The sequence below is a fragment of the Anopheles maculipalpis genome, chromosome X, assembly GCF_943734695.1.
Source record: "Anopheles maculipalpis chromosome X, idAnoMacuDA_375_x, whole genome shotgun sequence".
NCBI lineage: Eukaryota > Metazoa > Arthropoda > Insecta > Diptera > Culicidae > Anopheles > Anopheles maculipalpis.
Genome location: NC_064870.1, coordinates 13,130,703 through 13,152,489, shown reverse-complemented (window position 1 = coordinate 13,152,489; position 21,787 = coordinate 13,130,703). Strand labels below are relative to the sequence as shown.

The 21,787-nt window shown below is 44.2% G+C and overlaps 1 protein-coding gene across 1 annotated transcript in view; it reads right to left on the bottom strand.

Annotated features, from left to right (window-relative positions):
* Positions 1 to 497: 497 nt before the first annotated feature.
* LOC126563579 (uncharacterized) overlaps positions 498 to 21,787 on the bottom strand; it is a 47,921-nt gene continuing 26,631 nt past the window's right edge. Inside the window, exons 3-7 of the mRNA XM_050220228.1 lie at positions 13,321 to 13,500; positions 13,083 to 13,235; positions 10,143 to 10,500; positions 6,648 to 6,842; positions 498 to 1,231 (exon numbers count right to left, since the gene is read on the bottom strand). Of these exons, the coding sequence (XP_050076185.1) occupies positions 498 to 1,231; positions 6,648 to 6,842; positions 10,143 to 10,500; positions 13,083 to 13,235; positions 13,321 to 13,500 (1,620 nt within the window). The remainder of the gene's footprint in view (positions 1,232 to 6,647; positions 6,843 to 10,142; positions 10,501 to 13,082; positions 13,236 to 13,320; positions 13,501 to 21,787) is intronic.

Genomic DNA, 21,787 nt, shown 5'->3' with positions numbered 1-21,787 from the left:
CGGGGGTGAGAGTAGAGCGTGGTAGTGAGAATACACGTGATGAACTGTCAGGCGTCGAGTAGTGAGCTAGTAGTAGTAGTTGTAGTGTCACAAGGCTTTTAGTATGTAGAGGTCATGCGATTTACCTGAGTATCGACGATCGCTTTTATTCGTTTGCGCCACGGTTAAGGTAAAAGCTCTAAAAGCACTAAACGCACACACACACACATACACGCACATACTAAACACTTAAACGCTGTCTAATGTTGGTTATTAACTAATGGTTCCAAGTCCTTTCTAGATGCTAGAGAACGTGACTAACTGTTGGGGATGGCGTGAACTTACAGCACCGAAATGCTTCATCATCTCCGTGCGCACTAATGTACGTATGCGTGGGTGCGTGCGTGTGTGCGTGCGTATGTGTGTGCGTATGCAAAACGTGAAGTCGTCTGCTGTCGTCTGCTGTAGTAGGAATGCGTCGTACGATGTCCAGTTTTCGTTCGCAAAGTCTTTACCGTCTACGTGGCGGTACTCTTCGTCGCGGTGGCGTCACTTTGGTCAGTTTTCGTGTCCGTCGTCGATTCATCCGAGCGTCGCTTGTGGTGTTGATGCGACGCGGACGGATCGGCAATCTCGTACGCTAGCGATTTCTGCACCTCAATCCCGTTGCCGAGATGTTTGGTAAGATCGCGCAACTGCTGCTCGTGCACCAGCTCGCCGGATGATTCCGTTGGCGGTAGCAGCTCGTACGACACACCGCTCGCACTGTGTCCGACTTCACGCGACGTCCAACCGCTTGGTTTCGAGGTGTGGTGATGCTTATTGCCACCGTGCGGTCCGTGGTGCTTCAGTGACATCGAGCGGTAGATGTCGTACGAGCTGGGTAGCCCTGGTTCGGTTTCTACGTGTGTCGCAGAGATAAGCTTTGGGTAGGTGCCGGCACCGAACGAGGTGGTGATCGAGTGCGAATGCGTAACGGAATCGATCGGCCCTGCTGGGACACCGTAGATCGTGTTCGGTGGCAGATAGCCTTGACCCTTGATCGGTTTAAATGGTGGCGGGTTCGAATCGGACGGGATCTCGTACTGCGCAATGACCTTTTTCGGAAACTCGTCCGAATGGTGCGGGATCTTCTGGTTCAGTATTTGGCGCAGTACGTCCGACGCTTCAACCACATTCGTGTGGCCCTTATTGTACCCGGACGTGTAGTGATCGTGATGAGAGTCTTCGGAATGATGATGGTGCGGCGATACTGTTGGGAAAAATGGGATGAACAAGGTGACGGGAGACGTTTTAAGGTTACGGGTTAGTGCTAGAAGAACACCAGGCTTTTGTTGAGCCTATTGCGTCCAGAACCTGCGTTTTCTGAGTAATCCTTAGCAACTGATCTTTGAACTGATATCGCAGATCGAATTGAGATAGGTTGGAGATTTTGTTTGAACTTCTTGATGCTCCAAATACAGGATAATATCGAAACCCTGGTGGCAGCAAACACACCGGCAACTTGAATTCCAGGGTGCAGTCACATCAATCGGTAAAGATGTTGAATCAGACGGATATACATGTCCATCTCAGAATTCTCAGTGACGCAGTGACCTTCGATATCAGAGAGCCAAAACTGCTTCTGGAGCAATCTACAGATCAAGCTTCAATCGGAGAACTTGTTTCAATAATTTTAATAGCGAAAATATAACTGGGCAACTGCTCTAACAGCAACCAACGAACGAACGGTGGAGTAGAAATGAAGTCTAACAAACAGATAACCTGCAATAGAATTCTATCCATTTTCTTTCGACTGCTGCTAGTCACCAGCCAACCAAACTTTATTGATCGATGAGCCAAAGCAGCCGCGAGTAATTAACGCATGGTATCCGGCCTTATCGGCTCGTTAGCTGCACAGCGAAACACTCCAGTCTCAAGTGACCTAATCTGTTCTCATTTCAAAATCGTTCCAGGCGCGAGCATCAGAAGAAGCGAACTTCCACCAGAACCTCGGCACTATATCCGGTTCTGGCGAGCGTCAAAAAGAAAGGTCGTGCAGCAAGCGATGCGGTTACATCCACGGTGCGTAACCCATGCCGACATCGTGCCACCGACCAGCAACACCGTAAGGTTGTAATCATTTAAATTACACCCCTTTCATCATGCGTGCATATGGCGGGGCCGGGTGTCTGCTTGTCATCATTCGCATTCTCTGCACCGTTGGCTTTTGGTGTGGCTTTCGAAAGCAAACAACACGTGGTAGACCGTTGCACGTACCAACTCAGCTAATGATTGCTGATCCAGTGAGCGGGCGCACGCGCGAGAAAGAGAGAGAGATGCTTGGAAAGTGAACGTTGGAAGGTAGACAAAAATGTAAAAATGGCTGTAGTTGTTGGTGGAAGTGGAGGAAAATTGCCGACCACATCAGGGCCTGACATTGATCATCAAACACAGAGGTTTCTATCTCTCGGTGAAAAGATTTCCAGAGCATTATGTTCGAAGGTCCTCGTCACCAATCAATCCGCTGAGGTTCGCTGATTTAGTGCTCTTTAAAGAAGCACTGCTCATGTATAGACTAGGTGGAGGAGCTTCCATTTTCCCAGCGATTCCCACCATCGCACGATAATCGCTTGTTTCGGCACGTACACGAGTTTGATAGTTTCCAAAATTGATACACAACCGTGCCCCTTGCCACACCTCCTAGCTGTGTTTACCAAACCCCAAAGCCACGCTATACGATGCCATTTGCACCGGTTTTCGCGTGAGTGGTAAGAGCCAGAACCGTCACGACCTCGCGCGGTGTACCGCGAACGATATTTAATTGCACCCGCGCTGTCAAACCTCCACCTGCAGCCGGAGTTTTCCTCTAGCTCAGCTCAGTCACTGGTGTGCCGGTGACTCTCGGGACCAAATGAGTTGGAGAGAGAAAAAATTAAACGCGTGCAGGCAATGTTTGCATTGCCGGAGTTGCATGCAATGGGACGCTCATTAGTTACGACATCGATATGATAAATCGCATCAAAATTCGGTACCCGATCTCTCCGCACAGACACCGTCGCTCTAGATTCAATTACACCCTTGTTTGAGCAACGGCACAACGGATGTGTGTCTGGCGAATGCATCGATCGATGAAGCTAAAAACAGTGGCCGGAATAGTCTGGATACACACACACACACACACACACACACACACACACACTGGCACATACATACCGCAAAATGTTTAATAGTGTTTAACGAGTTTCATAACTGTTGACTCGATTTATCGGCTGAGCAGGTTTAGCTTTATCAAGAACCGATTATGAGGTTAGAGGGTTTGTGGTCGTCCAAAAAACCCACACTGCCCAGAGCAACGGATGCAGGTGTGCAAACACCAGTTTGTACGATGGAGAATTCGGAATGATAAGATCGAAATGATATTTGAGAAAAACTTTTTAGCAGCTAATACAGTTACTATGGTTTAAATTCTACGGTAACAACGACCAAATTTAACTGCAGTGACGCTTGCTATTGTCAAGATGAGATTTGTAAATGAAAAAGCACCGATAACGATGACCAAATGTGGGTTGTGCATGGTTGGGTTGGCAGTATTGCAGACGAAGTTGTCATAAGAGCTCGGCAAACACTGTAAATCGATTAAAAACTTTGTAAGAAATATTTTGCTTCCGATCGGTCACTATTTATGCTGCACACTCACACAATGCAATGATTTGTGGTTGGAAAACTTTGCTCTTGATATACGAAACCAAATTGAAAAGTTCATCGCTGTACCAACTAAATTGTGCACAACTGTAGATGCAAAGCTTACCACCACTGCCGAGCCCCTTTTTGCGTTACCTTGGTAGTATAATTTATTTAAAACAATTTAATTACATTACCATTCGAACTGTTCGGCAGCATTCAAAGGTTCATAAGCCATTTCGCGTTGCATCTCGTTTGCATTCGGTGCATATGTCAGAAACGGCGACCGTGAACAGTACGCTGTACCGTTGATAATTCGGCTAATTGAGATGTAATTCATATCAGTCGAAACAAAATGTATGCCGCGAGTGTTTTCGCTACCAGAATTTGCATTCATTGGCTGTGCGTAACCGCAACTGGACCGATTATTAAATTGAAACATTTCCAAGCCCTCGTCCCCGACTGGTGCTGACTTGACAAAAGCGGGTGGCAGCTAACATTCGCATGCCACAACCAAAACCAACAAAAAAAAGGAAAACTCCCGAGAGTTTTCCTGTGTACATTTTGCGGTACGTGGTTGTGGTGGCAGAACATTTTTATTACCAACCAACCTGACTTTCTTTTCATGCTTTATCTCTTTCAGTGCGATTCTGAAGGACCGAAATTCGGATAAAGCAAACAAATGGACGCTTGACGCTTGAAGCAGAAGGAGTGGAATCAATTTTGGGTTAATTTTTATCACACTCATAAAATGGGGGAAACGTTACGCACTCACATGCTCGAGCTCGAATAAATATAAACTCGACCGTTTAATGCTCTATCAACGCAAGAGGATGGCGTTTTAATGTAAAAATGCAGAAAAAGAAAAGCATCTGCATCGGTAAAGAGTTGGTTTTGGTGAGAGCGTTTCTAATGTTTGTTTACAAACATGTTTGCAAAATGTTTTAACACAAAACAAGTGCCAATATGTCTAAACAAAAGTCCAAAATTCTGAACTCACTCTAATGAAAGTATTAGACGATATTGTGTATTTAAAGCATGAAATTGTTTTAAGCAAATTGACAAACACGAAAAGTGTAAAATCATGTCCCATTTTGACTTTAAACTACAGGGTGAGATGGAAAAAAAACTGCAAGAAAATAACAATTCATATATTTTGTATTTATTTTTTAATTTAATAAATAAAAGCCAAAACTGTCAAATACAACATCAAAATTCGTAATCACCTCAGATTTGACTCTGCGAAAGTGGCGCTGCGGTATTTTGGCCCATTCTCGGCGAAGCGCTTGCTTGAGCTGATCGACACATTGGTATTTTTTAGTTCCAACCTTACTGTCCAAAATACCCCAGACACAATAAGCCAACGGGTTGGCATCTGGTGATTTTGGTGACCATTGTGCGGTGGAAATGTAGCGAGGAACCTCATTTCTTAACCATTCTTGGGTCAAAAGTTTGCGGCCAAAATGTTTGCATGCCCAGTTCACGATAGATTTGCGCATATTGGTTTGACCCCACTGTCGACGAATACGAGCGGTGAGCGACCATCGGCGGTTATGGTGGCCCACTGACATTTCAGGCAAGTAAACACAAACTGTTGGATAACAAATGGTTTCTCTTAGAGAACCACATTCGGGCAAGCGAAGCTACTCTTTAGCTCTTGTGAGTTTAACTTTTTTTGTGCATCGGTAAAATCTTGCACCTGTCTTGGAACTTCAAAGGCTTTAGGCTTCAAGGCTTCACTTTTTGAACCAAATCTGGCGATTTTGGTGTTTTTTTTTTCGTCGACTTCCTTGACGTTGGGCTTGTATCATGATAGCGAGCGATGGTACGACACACAAAAGATTTATTAACATTTAAATGCTGGAGTGCCCTAACATTAGCCACTTGGGGGTTTTCAGCCAAATATAAAGCAATTACGCTATCACACTTGACCTCCAGCAAGACTAATTCATCTTCTGATTAATCCAACAATAAAAATACTCTAATGCGCTTGTAAACAATATAATGAGCTATCACTGAAAGAAACTTGACAGCTGTCAGACGAACGGTTCAGAAATCACAACATCCTGAATTTTGTTGCAGTTTTTTCATCTCACCCTGTACTACATCTTTGTGTTTTTCTTTTACACTTTCATATTTTACCCCTTTTGTAGCAAACCGATCAGAACCATTTTACCAACATTGGAGTTTGTATTTAAAGCTCGAGGAAACCAACAAAAAAAAAAAGCTAGTAACCGGAAGCCAATGGTAGAGGGTGAATAAGTGCGGTTGCGATAGTTTGTAATTTTTCTGCATTGTTGCGTTGCAAGTATGGGCCCCCTATTTTCCCCCTTGTCAACCCCCACCCTCACCCATTCTTCCCTTGGCTAACCAACAACAAACATGGGATTTATTTCATTAATGATCTATTTTTCATTTTTCCACCCCATTTGAAGCAGGGGTTGAAAAAGAAAAAAATAAATACACACACACATGCAAAAAAGCACGAGTAAATGATGCGCAAATAATTACATTTTCCTCATCGATAGTTCCCCTTCAGTCCTACATTTCCTTCCCAACTCTTCTCCCCCACATGATTTGTATGCAAAAAACACACCCTCTTGTACCAGGTTCAGCGTAACTCTGAAACGAAACCAATCATCTTGCTCGCACCGTTTACCGACATTTGTGTTTTGCTTTGCTTTACATTGTAGTTTAAGTTTTCCCACCCGTTAGATGTCGTCTATCTTACGTTTAGCGTTTTTTTTTTAAACACCGCCACAGCGAAAAAACTGTTGCGACAATTGTTTGGGAGGAAAATGTTCGTGATGATACGTATGCAATCGTAGCTTGGTTTTTTCGTGTATGTATGGGATGTTCGAAGAAGGAGAGTACAAAGCAGAGCGAAAACAAAACAGTTCCCCCCCCCCCCCCCCCCGAATTATGGCCGCCTAGAGAAGGTGGACGGTTTCCGTGATGATTTTTTTTTGTTGGGAATTTTTCGATCCGAATCTCAGCACACTTACCGTCGGACGAGTGACCATACTTGCCGGCAGACACGTAGCTGCCACCGTGATGATGGTCGTCCAGGTCCGCACCGTACGAGTTGATCGAGGGCGATTTGTGCGAACTCTTGGCCGGTGGAATGTAGGACGGACCGGATGGTCCGCTGTGGCCCGAATCGTGACCGTAGCTGGTGGGTGCCTCGTAGCTGGTGAAGCCTAAGGGTGGGGAAAATAGTGAGAGCGAGTGGTTGAGGATTAGCAAAAGTGTAGAACGGTCGATTTTTCGAATAACTATTTCATTGAGAAATGTGCAAAAAACAATTATGCCATGCGTATTGCATAACCGCAGGCGTTTTGTCTTCAAACTGCTGGAATATTAGTTTTTAACTGTTTTCCTTTTCATTTTTTACAATCAGACTCGTTTTTCCTTTTTTTTTGCACATTTTATTTAATGAGGTGGCTCGGTTGTGGTGGCGACAGCGGTCTACACACGGCAGGATCGGTCAAATCCCATCCGGAACGTTCTGACTGACTTTCCAATTACGTGGTATAAACAAGTCTAGTAAGCCATTTGATGGCCGGCGTGGTATTAGAAGGTCGTTAAGTCAAGAAGAAGAAGAAGAAGAAGAAGAATAATAAGGCACTATTTATAAAAATAATTCAATACTTTAAGCCATATTTTTCAACTCACTTGCTTTGATACAAAAAATAAGTCCTGCAGTTTAAGACGAAATACAACAACGTCTTACGAGCATGTTAATGACCTTGTGCTTAATCTTTATTTCTTTTCCCAAAAAAAAAACTATTTGGGACTAAAATGTTCCCCCCCTCAGGAGAGATAGCAGCCAACCAAAATCCAAACTATCCAAACAAGCTAACCATCCGGCGCTTTCTGCGCTCCAATCTACCAACTTCCAAAATCAATCGATTTTCTTTTCATCTGCCTTCAAACCTATCAACGTGCCGTGATATGCAGTCACTGACGAGAATCAAAAGCAATTCCCGGCGAAAAGGACAACCAGTTAAGAAAGGAGAAAAAAAAAGGCTAAAGGCAACAATTTACGATCCAGCAAGGACAAAAAAAAAATGCGGAAACTCAGTAAGAAAGAAAAGCTGGATCACCGATGCCTTAATCGAAAATTTTTTACACACGTCCAAAAAAAAAAAACAAGAAGAGAAACCTATCCCCACACACACACACATATGCACACACGGAGACCACCGGGGGACATCTTGGTTTGCAAAAACGCAACAGATTAGTGACCCACAGCTGGATGGGGTTGGATGGATTTTTTTTTGTTTCCCCGTTTTTTTTCTCTCTCCAGCCCCGGTTCACCCACAAACTAATGGTGGACACATTTATCTTTATCCTTTTTCTGTTGCGGTTTTTCCCTTCCCTTCTTGATATAAAGCATGTGAATGTGTGTGCGTGTTTGTGTGTTGCGTGTAGCTGACGAAATGGCCCTCCAGGAAGCGTCTTTAGGAAGGACAACAAAACTCCAAGTAAAACGAAACGTAAGCTGAATGGAACCGGAAAAAAGCGAATTGGGAGAAAGAAAGAGGAAAAAAAAGCAACAAATACAAACGGAATATCGGCGAGCGCGCTGCCTGCTTGATACGCGCTTGACGTTTTGTTTGTTGTACCGTTTTTGGCTTTCTGTTGCTTTGCGATTTGCTTCTTTCCGTTTGACCATTTCCGGGTTTTTAGTTGTTTTTTTTTTGCCAAATGTTTGTGTTGGCATGTTTTTTTTCGTCTACTTCCGAATGCTGTTAGAAAAAGGAAAAGATGGACCAAAAACATCGACCAATATCGTCATCATCACGCTTGTGCTGGTACCCGGATGCGTGGGAGTAAGTAAAGGCAAGCGAACCGTCGCTGAAAAGTCTCTAAATGGGAAAACGGGAAATAGTTGACGGCGTTATGGGCATGTTCTTGTGGCTGGGGATAGTGGTACAGGGTTTGATGGTGGTGGGGGGGAGGGGGGGGTGGAGAGATACGACCTTTTTGCTTCAGATTAGTAAGACACCACTTTCTCGAAGGAGTTCCTCTTGGGATGTTCCGTTTTGACAGAGATTTATACTGTCGGGGATGCGATGCACAGCTTAGTGCTTAGTAGTTGTTAGTAGGTCTCATCCTAACAGAAACGTTAAAACTGTAAACAATGGAAGCTTAAGATCGGTTCGTTTTGTGGATGATGATATGATTGTTGGGTTCCGGGAACTACCAAAAACCTTCGCACACTCGGGGCAAGCTGTCCTATAGATGGAATCTCACGCTCCCTTTCCTTTACTTTCTATCGATAGCTCCCGCTGGGTGCTCCCGACCACCATCAGCCATCAGCTTCCAATTAATTAGCTAATTAATTATCGTTCTGCTTCACCGTGGTAGTTTCTGAGGATTGTTGTGCTCGTTTGGTTTTTTGTTTTATTTTTTTTTTTCCTCGAAAGACAGACTTTCTAGCTTGTTCATGCTTGCTAGAACATGCTACGAGCACCAAGCATCGTTTCGCGGAACAGTCGTGAAATAATGAGTACAAGCTTGATTGCACACGTGATAGAATCGTTAGGAAGTTATGGATCATGTTTGGTTTTTCAATCGTTCTGCCTAGAACGTATCGTTACTAGGGATCGTCCATATAATACGAAACGCTACTAAAGCGAAATATCGAGAGAGGGATAGAGAGAGAGAGAGAGAAATGCGAAAAAGAGGGAGAGAGAGAGAGACTTGTACCTATCTTAAGAGCTAACTCTAGGATAAATACTCATCAATTCTTGTTTTAAGCGTGACAACTCGTCGGTGAGACTTCAAAAATAGGACAAGCTAAAATCCTTGCAAGATCTTACAGTCTTGCCTCCTTGACAATCGATTGATACTTGATCATGCACCGGAGGGAGGCCCTGTGGTTGATCTGACAAGGGCGTGGATTTTCATATGGCAGGACCGGGCTTCAAGTACCATCCGGATTATACGGATCTGAACCAAGGTAGGTCTAACTATCCAACTACATGGTTTTTTAAGACATCCAACTACATTTTTTTAAGAAGAAGTCTCATATTTACTGCGTGACGTAATAATTGGACATCACCCTATTCACATACGGAAGCACACGCACACCAATATCTCGAGGAAGTTATATACAATCAAACTGTTCTTCGCAAAACCAAGTGAAGGAAGAAGTTAATGCAATAATTTGCAGCGTTTGTCGCAGAAATCCATCCACCCGGAAGACGATAGCTGGCTTCGCGTTGGATCAAAAATGGTGAGAAGAATTTCCGTTCCCAGAGAAAGAAAGGAAGACATAAAATATTACTTAGAAACAAACGCAACGAACGCTCTGTGCGAATAAAAAAAGCACACACAGCATTCGGTTTTTAGGTGCAATCGAAGGGAAATGGTAAAGCGGTTTTTTTTTTATTACCGGACGTTCGCTTGACTTGTGCGATGTAAATGTATCTTCGTTCGTCGGTCCCCACAAACAACACCCGAATGCCTTAATATGCCGCGAGATTACTTACTTTCGCCCGACGTATCACCATGATGATGGCCGGATGACGACGACGACGAGGACGACGATCCGGACAGTCCGGACAGGCCCGACGACGAGGACGACAGGATGCCGCTCAGCTTCGCGAACGGATGGGACGCATGCTTCGGTGGGATGAGATGGGCCGAGAGGGCGATCTTTTTGCCGACACCGGTAACGGCATCACCGCCGGAAGCGATCAATTTGCCTGCACCGCTTACCAGATAGCCCGAGCCCTTGATCAGCTGACCCTTGATCGCGGTCACACCGCCGGTGATGGCTTTCACTGCCTGGAACAGCGTGTTCAGGATCGATTTCTTCAGCGACCAACCGTCAAAGTGGGAGTCCTCCTGCGGTTCGGGTGTGTGAGAGATAGGCGACAGAAAGAGGAAAGTCAATTAGCATGGAAATAGCGCATTGGAAGGAAGCTTTAAAAGAAAAATAAGTGATGTGATTCTTGTGACGAAAGACGGATCGTCTTTCCGGTAAACAAAGTCGTAAAACCTTTTGACTCGCACAACGAACTGAGATAGATTTTGGGTCGAATTATAGTAGCAAGACACGAGCGTCCATATTTTCGTCTTGAGGGTTAAATTTATTATTGAGGGATTACATGCTGTGTGTACCACAGCCGCATTTCGAACCAAAAAGTTGAGTTGAGCTTGTAGGGTTACAGAATGATAAGGGTTAGATTGCTGCTATTTCCGTACCGCAGATGGTCTTTCCGGTGCCGTTAAAAGATGATGGGATTTTTCTTGCATTAATAAAACGCGTTAGAGTCCTGGTGCGGACATTGCGAGAGCTTACTTTTCGAAGTGCAGTCGAAAAAAGAAGCGGAACTTTTCAATGTCCACTACTTAACCCGAGTAGTCTTCCTGAGGAAGACTACGATTATTGATGACTTATTCATATTGATTCACATTTAAAACGTAACCTACAGAGACTTTATTAGATATGAGGAACGAGAATATGTAGGAAAAGAAGAAGAAAAGTAAAAGACATGCTAAAGATGCATCAAAGGAAGCATCATTCAAAGAGCATCATCAAGAACGGAAAATACGAATTAAAATTTGTCTTTTATATCTAAGTCGTTCTGTTGATCTTTAGTTCAGGAGTGAGCTCTCCTCTTAAGCGGGTAATTGATTTGACAAAAGCAGGAAAAACTATTTGAATAATTGAGAGAAGGATGCTGGAAACGAAATGGAGATTTTTCGAATTAATTTCTAGCCCCGGGAATGCAAGTAAGCTTCACCATTGAATAAGGATTTGTGGAGTGTGTACCACGCAGAGCTAGTAAAAATTGCCATCAACACATCGATTGTACATTATATGTACTATCTAGAGAATCCATCTCATAAATCCATCTACAACTATAAGTCCATGGAGGCGCCCAGTACTTTATGAAAATGTTGGGTAAACATAATTATTTTCTTTAATGGACTGTCAGTATGGACTATGGGGACTTTAATGGACTATGCACATTTTACGCATAACTATTTCCATTGTACAAGGCGAGCGATACGAAGTGCTCCTAATGATTCTACAAAGCATTAAAAATAGCAAAATGGCATTACTCTTAGGATTTACTCATCAGCGCAAGGTACCATCCTTGAAAATAAGAAATATTATTTTTATTACTTGACTATAAAAGCGTTTAAAAAAACTCATTTTCAAACTAAAGCAATTCCTACATTTTTTACCTTTTATAAGCATTTGCATATTGTTTTTCTCAGCTTTCTAGTTAACTCACACCACCAAACCACGCTGAAGCGAATGCGCGACACGCAACACACACGCACATGGCAGCAAACCTCATTTACTTCCGACCGTGCTATTATCTTGTCAATTTTTAACGCACACTCATGCCTACCGCTTCTTCGGCCACAGGTGGGCTGGGTGGGCATGTGCGCCCGAGTGTCACATTTCATAGGTTATGATGGTAATCGTAACTTATTTAGCATGGTTCCATCATTCCGGCCCACCACGCCACGATGTTTGTTACTGCGACACACCGACCGTATGTGTATGAGGCGGGGTTTCTGTCGCAGGAACCAGACCCGATGGTAAGGAGAACCGTGGGGATGTAAGTGACAGGACAGTAAACTGCAACATGCGACGGCGGTGAAGGTTAAGTGTATTTTTTTTTCTTCTTTTTGTCACACAAGTAAAGAAAAACGAGGGAAACGAGGCCTTTGCATGGTAATAATTGAAAATGTGTGGCTTACTGGATGGGGCAAACAGATGTTTTACTAGTGGTGGGTTGTGTATCGTGAGCTAAATTTTGTAATAAATGAACATTTGTGTATCTTTTATTGATTTTTCGTGTTCCACAGAGTCTTCTTGGTACAACAAAGGATGTTCAAAAAGTCTAGAAAAACAAAACAAAAATATCGACCGGCACAGAGCCAGTCAAGGACAATAAAAACTATGAAGCAAACATGTAATTCAGGCGTGGGCAAAATTAACGTCAGTCACCATAAATACGCATTCTACTTCAGCATTTTTTTCCCAGAGTAATGTCTGAGATTTCTTCCGGAAATTCTGTCGACGATATGAACAATAATCAAGACTTCGTGATGTAAATTTGATTTTTTTCTTCCGAAACACAAGATGCCGGGAAAATTCCATCGCTTTTTTTTAATAGCTCTTAATGCTTGTTTCGTGTTTACTACGCAAAAATTGACTTGTATTAATCGGAATTCTTCGCGGTATTTGCTGCGTTTCTTTTGTTTTCCCCAAGATCGATTCGGCGATGCGATTGCTGGAATCGGACGATTTTCGGTATTTTCCTGCTCGATAAGTAATGAAATATCGCTGAACTCGTGCGCAAAATGCAAGCTATCCAACAATTCCAAGATTCCTCCACCGTCTAGACATCGCCAAACAACAAACCCGTCCTAATGGACCACGTCCTACCACGGCCTATACTTACGTGCGGCTTTTCGTACGAATGTCCCGATGAACCGTAGCTCGAGCTACCGCCCGAATGTCCCGAGCTGCCGTGTCCCGAGCCGGAGCTCAGCGAAGAGCTACTGCTGCCCGCAACCAGTGACGCCGAAGCCGATCCAATTCCCGACAGCAGCGTCTGCAAGAAGCAACCACCACGAAGATTAGTCACGTGTCGCACGGTCGGCGAACCTACGGGAGATGCTTGCCACTCTCACGCTTACCTTCTTCAGACCGGACAGCAAATCGAACGACCCACTGCCCGAACCAAACCCGGACCGTTTGATTCGTGCCACATCATCCGCTGCCAGCTCTATGTCGGCCAAGTCGACCGGGTCTAGGCTCGTGGTGGAGGGTTTAGCGTACGCTGCCAACGGCAGCAACACAGCGATCAGCAGAATGATCTGTCGAAATAGGGGTAGAGGAGAAAGAGAGTAAACAATGAACAATGTTTTCCAAGAATGACTACCAACACGCACTCTTAAGCCTCTTCGAACACTCTCAGCAAGTACTCTCGAGTGCATACCTGTGCGCCTCGGAACGTCACATTTATGACCTGTTTTCATTTTTGTTCTCTCCTCTGCGTGGGTTTAGGTGTCGTGCGTTTAATTGACACTTGACGCTAATGACGCTAATGAGTTCAGCGGGGCAAACAAAAATGTAAACAAAATCAGATAAATTTTCCACGCTTAAGGGCCCGACCACGTTCAGACACAAGCGAGTTGTTAGGTCTTTTTCGTTTTGTTTTTGTGAGACTAATTTCATCACTTCTCTCTCTCTCTCTCTCTGTCTCTCTCTCTTTCCCTCTTGTTTTCATGTATCTTTTTACAATTGTCATGTTTAATCGTTGACACTTGGATGACATCTTTTCTATGTTGGAAACACACTTCACACGATTTCCCAATCGCTACAACCATCACACACAACCATCACAATTATGAGAGCAAGAGAGAGAGAGAGAGAGAGAGATAGAAAGAAACTAAGACACAAAACGAAGGAGGAAAAGCAAGGGGAACTAATTGTCACTTCTCAGTTTTGTTATTTGTTTCCATTTGCCATCTAATTTCGGTTCGCCTCGGAAGCGAAGGAAATCGTTGGCAGGATTAAAGAGCATCAAAGCATGCGCCATCAATCGACACCTTCACCGAAGTGGTGTCACCCACACTCGCCCTCTCACACACAGGTAAGTGGGTTGTTGCACGCGACGCCTTACACAATACCCGTTGGTTAGCTGCTCGCTTCCATCTGTCCCACTCCCAGCCGAGGCCAGGGCGAAAAGCAGGGATATGTTGTTTTCGTTGACTCGTTGTGCCGTGGATGCTTTGGCAGACGGCAAGACATAACAATCACTTCCCCATGCAGGCACACACAGGGCTGATGTGGATGTGGCAATGGATGCTGATAAAGTGGTGACGGAGTTGTTCGGGACAAAAGCCTTCAAAGTTCAAAGTTGTCATGGTTTAATTGAAATTTAATTATTTCGATTGCCGTTGCCGGTGAGAAGCCCGATTACGATTACGGACACGCCTTGCTGGGGTACGAGAGGGGGAAACCGTGGGAGGGCCGTGCGTAGAACTCATCTTCACCGTCAATGCGGGTGTAAGATTGCATTTACGCTTCCACTTTGCGTCCCCTGTAACGTTCCCAATACGGGACTTACCGCAACGCATCCAAACCAAAGGTGAGCACATCGTGGCAAAGTTTGTAGGTGATGTAATTAAATTCCTTGAGCTTTTGCGTTTGGTGCACCAGTCTGGTACGTACAATGGTTTGGGGCCGTACTTCGAAAATTTAGCAACAACTCGCCGCTTGTTAATTGAATGTCCGGAATGTTCGTCGAAGGTTTCGCCGACCATGGAACAGTGTTTAGTCAGGTAAACCTGGCCGCTGGTGGTCCTGGTCCAGGTTGACTCACTAAAACGGGTAACAATTGCCAATTATTGTCGCTCATTATCTTCGACGGACGGCATTTTTGTTGGCCGTTTGTTGCTACAGGAAATTAATTTCGCGTAAGGTGCATACGCAACTTCGTGCACCGGAAGCGTGAGCTGGCAAAAAGGTACCCAAGGCTTCCGGTTGCGTATTTTGAGCTGTCGCTTCGTCGTTTGCTCCGATACTAGAGATTGAAAATCGTCCACCAACTTAGAAATGGTGCTTGAACTGAGAAGTCATCGTGAGGTTTTAAAATATTGTAAGAAACTCTTTCGGTAGTGCTCTGCTATACATCAATGGTGTGACCTTGGTTATCACGGACGATACTCATCTCTTATATGGGTATGTTGTGTAAATATTTCGCGGATTTGACGTCCATTATGCAGCTTCCAGTGTGACGTCCCAAACAAATTTGTGACGATCACTTTTATCTGCTCACAACTTTAGTCAACTCAAGGCAGAGTAAGCAGTATGTCGAGAATCCTTGTCGAGACGCCTTGCTTAGGGCGAGGCTTTGCGTTAAGGATCGGTTTGATCACTCCGTGGTCTCCGCCGGAGAACCGCCGGGCTTTTTAACCTTACATACTAGAGCCACCACGTGGAATTTTTGAGGTAAAATAATTGATAAACATCATAATTAGGTATAATTAAGCTTTGTTAGAAACTCCATCAATAATCATAGAATCAAATTGAGGTAATCGTCTGATGATATCAACTGTCCAACCAAAGATATCAAGGTCAGTTTTATTTACACTAATGTAACATTATAGGACTTTTGGCGATAAACGCTTATAATTATTCCTTAGAGGCTGGAACGACAGTAAATCTAGGCTCCAAGCTTAGAAATTATTTAAACAATCAAGTTATAAGAATGGTTTTTATGGAAATAACACAATTTTTTTTTGTTCTAAGTTGTTTGGATCTGTGACTCCCTTTAGAAACATTACAAAATTTTGATGGCAATACAATACTTGACTGATTTCTGCCACTGGTGTAATCGGAACTTTCTTAAGTTGTGTATCGAAAAGTGCGGCACTATCACTTTTTCAAGAGTCCGTGAAACTACGCTACATAGCTGTACTATTGATGGGATTCTTCTAGAGCGTACTATTAACATCAAAGATCTTGGCGTTGTCCTTGACTCAAAGCTAGTATTTGATCGACAGGCTGAGGAAGTAATTACGCGCGGCAATCAATAACTAGGATTTGTACTCCGTATGACTAAAGACTTTAAAGATCCTGTTTCCCTTAAGACCCTTAATTATTTGGATGCCAGCTAACCAGAGTCTTATCAATAGACTAGAATCTATCCAGCGCAAACTCTCCCGCTGTGCTATATGTCTGCTACCGTGGGCACCTAACAGTCAACGCCTATCGTACGAATCACGACTTTTGCTCATGGGGCTACAATCACTCAGCGATAGACGTCGAATGGCTCAGCAAATGTTTGTGGCTGGCCTTCTCACTGGAAGTATCGACTGCTCAACATTCCTACAACGACTCGATTTATATGCTCCAAAGTATAACTTGCGACCGCGTCCGTTGTTAGGGATTTCCCACAGCCGTACTATGGATCTAGAGACCCTCTAATAGCTATGTCTGTTGCATTTAATGAAAGCTATCAGCTCTTTGACTTTAAATCACCGATAGAATCGTTCAAAACCCGCCTTAAAACTAGACAACATTTATAATTTTATTTAGATTACACTTAAGATCGTTCGTAGGATCGAATAAACAAATAAACAAATACACCTTTAAATTGCCAAAAGAAGAGGACAAAGCTTCGAAAGCAAATGGAACACCTAGATTAATTGTTTCATGCATCTAAAACACATCTTTAGGTTTCAAAATATCACATTGCTGCATCAGAGCCTGGCTCACGTGAAACTCATACGTAAGATACACTTACACATAGTACATTTTTTTATGTACTGGTCTATTGCATGTGAAGCTTTCTTAAGCACTTTTGTCCTCGTGACAAGACATTTGCACCCGGCAGCTCCGACGAGAACCTCCAGCACCTGACACAGGCAAGTTAGCGTTGGCGCTCTTATTTTCAACGTACTCTTTGGCAAGATCTTCGTCGAGCTTGAAAAGAAAATCGCGTCTAGATATCTTTTCTTTTGTAAGTTCTTTGTACAAAGCCCAAGTATTGATTCCCGCCAAATCCAGAATATTCAATTATAAATAAACAAGTCACCTTCTACTAGCACTTTTCACGGAGTACTTTCTAAAGATTTGGTCAACTACATCAACTCCCTACTTGATCGAACTGGACAAAGGCACAGTTTCAGACATTGGTTTTCTATGTCCTAAGTGCATCAGGCAAACTGGATGCGCGGGTGTTGGGAGAGCATCCACAGCGACCAAGCAAGCCGGCAAGTCGAAACGTATAGGCTACTTGTTTGGACCTGCAAGTGCTTGGGATCCAAATACGAAATAGCTAGCAGGTGATGCTCTGAGTGAAGAGAGGGCGATCGGGGTAGTCAGACGAACTAATTTTACCAATAAAATTGCGGTAAAGTGTACCAATGTAGACTAGCCGTTTGATGATAGCGAAAACCTTCGTGCACTTTTTATTGTTCTATTCGTATTGCCATGCATTGCTACGAAAAACGCGTACAGGCCAGTGCTGCCAGACTTCCAGATGCACATCCGACACTCGTAAACAGCACAGCCATCACAACGTATTTTGCCTATGGGACAAAATTTGCCGTCATATCAGTTGTCACGATGGCAAGCGGAATAACACACCTTTTTCGAGTGCGATGGGACAAAAAAGTCCCATCGGTGGTTCTAGTGTTAATACGGCTCGCGAGCTTCAAGACGCTACATCACATCAGGATGCTCGAATGCTCGCTGGTTCTGGAGACCCTAGCGTCTAAATGCGTGACGATCAAGGCAGACCTATCATTTAACACGAGACTCCACAATCTTGTACTTAATAACTCGCGAAAATCTGTTGTGATGTTCTTTTGGTAATTTTCCTCTACACGGCAAGTCATCAATTTCAGTCCAGTAATCAAAGTCCTGATGAGAAAATGTAACTTCCTCTACACACACATACATCAACATCTCGACGCTTCAAACCATTACCGTGGCTAGGTTCATCTAGTCCATCAATTGCTGATTCACTCAACTCAAGTCAACCAATTCGGACTCCACTTTACGAATAATCTTCGTGACTTCCTTGGGTCGTACCAATAATTCCACTTTCTTTACTCACATCACATAAAGATGAGTATCACGTTAACGAAATTGACCACAAAAAAACCAAACCTCACGACTGTAACGAGCTCGCTTCCAGCAAAAAGAACGAAAACAGCCAGTTCCGATCGGTTGGAATTTTATGGTTACGATGCGTCCGAATCTTTTGAGCTTCTTTATTTTATTTTTTCATCATTCAACACCCGCCGCTCCCAATGCCAATCAAGTCGACCGGAGTCCTTCGAAGCCGTGGCGTGGCAGGCAGGTTTCGAGGTAGTAAAATAATTTCGAACGCTGGGCGCCGGAAGTTGATTTCACTTTTCGCACCACGGACACTTGCGCGTGGTTGGTTGCCGAGGCATCCAATACTTGGTAATGCCATTATCGAGGCGACTCATTTCAAACTGTCGTTTTTTTTTTTTTATTCGGAAGACCCTACAGGACTTGGGCGAATTTGGGGACCGAGAAAGAGAGAGAGAGAGAGAGAGAGAGAGAGAGAGAGAGAGAGAGAGGGAGACTGTGGGAAGCAAAACAAGAACATGCAGAGGAAGAAAAAAAAACATTAACAGCAGTCGACAATAAATGTCCTGTAATTGCCTATCTATCGCATCGTTCTGTTGGCGTGGTTGGGCGACTATTTTGGGAGAAATATATTTATTGGTTAATATTAGCTGCTGGGCCAATAAAACTACAATATTGGTTTCTCTGGGGTTTTATGCTGGTGAAGGTTCTTTTCGTTCTGTTTGCTGTGGCATTGTATCCAAAGCTAGGATGTCCTGTGTCTGAGTATGGGACGCACGATTGCACCATCAGCGATCGTTGGATGCAGATGCAATCGATGTTATTGCTTATTTGTAGCATCGTTTGTATCGTCGTTCAGCACTGGCGGAATCCTGATATACAGACGCGTAGGAAAAATGAAACGACCAAACGGACAGTCCGCTGCGAAAATGTTGCCCGGGCGTTTTGGACGGTCGTTCCTCCAAAATGTTCTACCATTGAAGGAAGCTGGTAGCATACGTTCGAACTGGTACGTCCGATATCTTGCGGTACGAGAAAAAAAAATTCAATCTACATTGCGCTTGTAGCACCAGCGAGGTGCTAGCGCACCTAACCAGCTTGGCCACCTGGACCGAACGATTCCAACGAAACGTGAGCATATATCCCGATATTAGCCGTGTATGCAAATCGTGGTCCGAGCGAAAGGATCCCGCCTTTCAGCGTGGGTAGGTTATCCGATTGCACAATGGTTTTGTCACCGATGTTCCACTCCAAAATCGTTACATCATCACGTGCCAAAAGTGTAAAAGCATTGGTAGGTTGAACTTCTTGGAAATTGTACAGGATCTATCGTACCGAACAAAGAGCGCAAAGATTGGTGCGTGATTCTTCGGCTATAATGACACCAGCTAGTGAAGATGGCGTAATCCTTTACCGGTACCGTAAATGGTACTTAGGTCCCAACGAAGATTTTTTTTTGTGGAAGAAAGACTTTGTATAAATGGGACAAAGGGTCCTTGCTTTGATGAGGGTTAAAGACTATAAATTGAATGTAGTCACAACTGCATATAAATGTTTGTTTATCTAGACGAAATGAGAAGGGTCTTGAGTACTGGTCGTCACTAGCGTCATTTGTATCCAAATCAGAAATTCCCATTTCCAATGAGGTGCGAGTCAATATCTTCAAGCCTCTTGAAGGAGTTGTTCGTCCCAACTAATAAATTAGTTACTTAGCAAAATCACTCCTGAGGTCCTTCTCATCCGTTCCTCCAAATTGCTCTGCCATTCGTAATACAATTTCTCGAAACTCTAGCATTATGAATTGCGTGCAACTGCCAATTGAGCTAGGATACGCGATAGATTAAATCGCTCATAAGCGGCTTTATTTACTGTTACCAAATTGCTATAATTATGCATCGTGCTTGATTGGGGCACGCGCACATTCTAGGTCAGTTTTGCCCCGCGGGTAAATGTATCTTGCCTCGCTAATTAGTAAGTCACCAACGCAATCTTTCCCTCCTTCCACTTCCGCTCCTTCTTGCCGTACCGGGAACGACCTTAAGCAACAGATCAAAAGCACATTAGCCTTCGTCTCGAGTGCATTTTCGCCCGAATGCAGCAATTAACCAAATAACTCGAACACCCGTTCGTATCCCATACGTCGATTAATTTAACATGCGACCGATGCGAGTTCTGCGTTGTTAATATACGGTCGCGAGCATCCACCGTACATCATCCACCATCATCACCCGACCGGTGTGAATATGGCTCCGGTTTCGGTGCGCTACTCGTGTTTCGGTCCCGGTCCCCAGCCGTTGGTTATATTTTATCGTCCGTTTGGAGCGGCACGGGTTTTCTCCACTGCATCCACGGCCGAGCTGATACCTGAGATCTGGTGATTATTTATTCAAACGCTTGCAACGCTTCCACTGGCCTACCGTGGCTGGGTGCAGTTTGTTCGGCTGAATCGCAAATGATGATAAAGTTTTGCAGTTGCATCGCGGCGATAAAATAGGACCCGCGTGTCCTGACGGTACTGTCGGCTACTTGACACCTGATGGCAACCCGGAGAATTGCCTTTCTCGGAATGAATACCAGTGTGGCGTCATGGGTTGAGAGATTTACGTCCACGGCGTAGTCTTGAGTATTCAAAGATGTTGGGCAGGACCAAAGTCTCCTGCACGCTGGTTCCGAGTTAGCCTAGAAGAATCCTGGATGCTAGAATTATGGAGCGGTGTTGTTTCACCAAGCACACGGAGTCTGTTAGATGATGCTCGGTAACTATATTCTTCCATGAGTACCCTTATCATCATCAGCAGCCTATGCAACCGACATAGCAGAGAGTCTAGAGATAATTTAAATAAAATTTGGAACACCCTATAGCAGCACTTTTTTCCAAATGTCCTGCCAACTGAACCGTGCGAAGTCACTGACTCTCTTGAGTCACTGGCGATTTCTGGCAAAGTTCACAGTACGACTCGAGATGTGCGGATAAACTTTTGCTGTCCAAAATTCGGACACTGGTGAATGTAAATGTCCTCTACGCCATCACCCCGAGATCGTCCACCGGCAAGCGCGCGTTTGCTGGACGCTGGATGCTTTGCGGGTTTCGGTAGCATGAGTTAATTGAACTTTTATTTATTCTTACGACAAACGATGGCAGCTTGCGGGAGATTTAATGCGTCGAGTGCTCCCTTCCTGCCCCGCTCTCCTTGCCATCGCGTCCAAAGCAAACGCCTCACAGGCTTGTGGTTAAAACTTTTCTAATCTAACGCCTGCCTGCAATAAAACGTTTTCCAAACTGCTGCGAACGTACGTACGAGCTACTGCACGTACCACTCGAAGCTGGTGGTGTGAATGTGCATCTGTGTATGTATGGAGTTACATAAATTCCAAACCATCTCAGCACGGTAAACTTGCCAAGCAGTACACAGTAACTACAGCTTCTGCTGTGCCATCCGCTTGTAAATTGCGGAATTGTTTGTGCACTTCTGCACCAGCGACCGCTAGACGACATCACGCGTAATGGTGACAAAATGGTGGTGAGGCAGT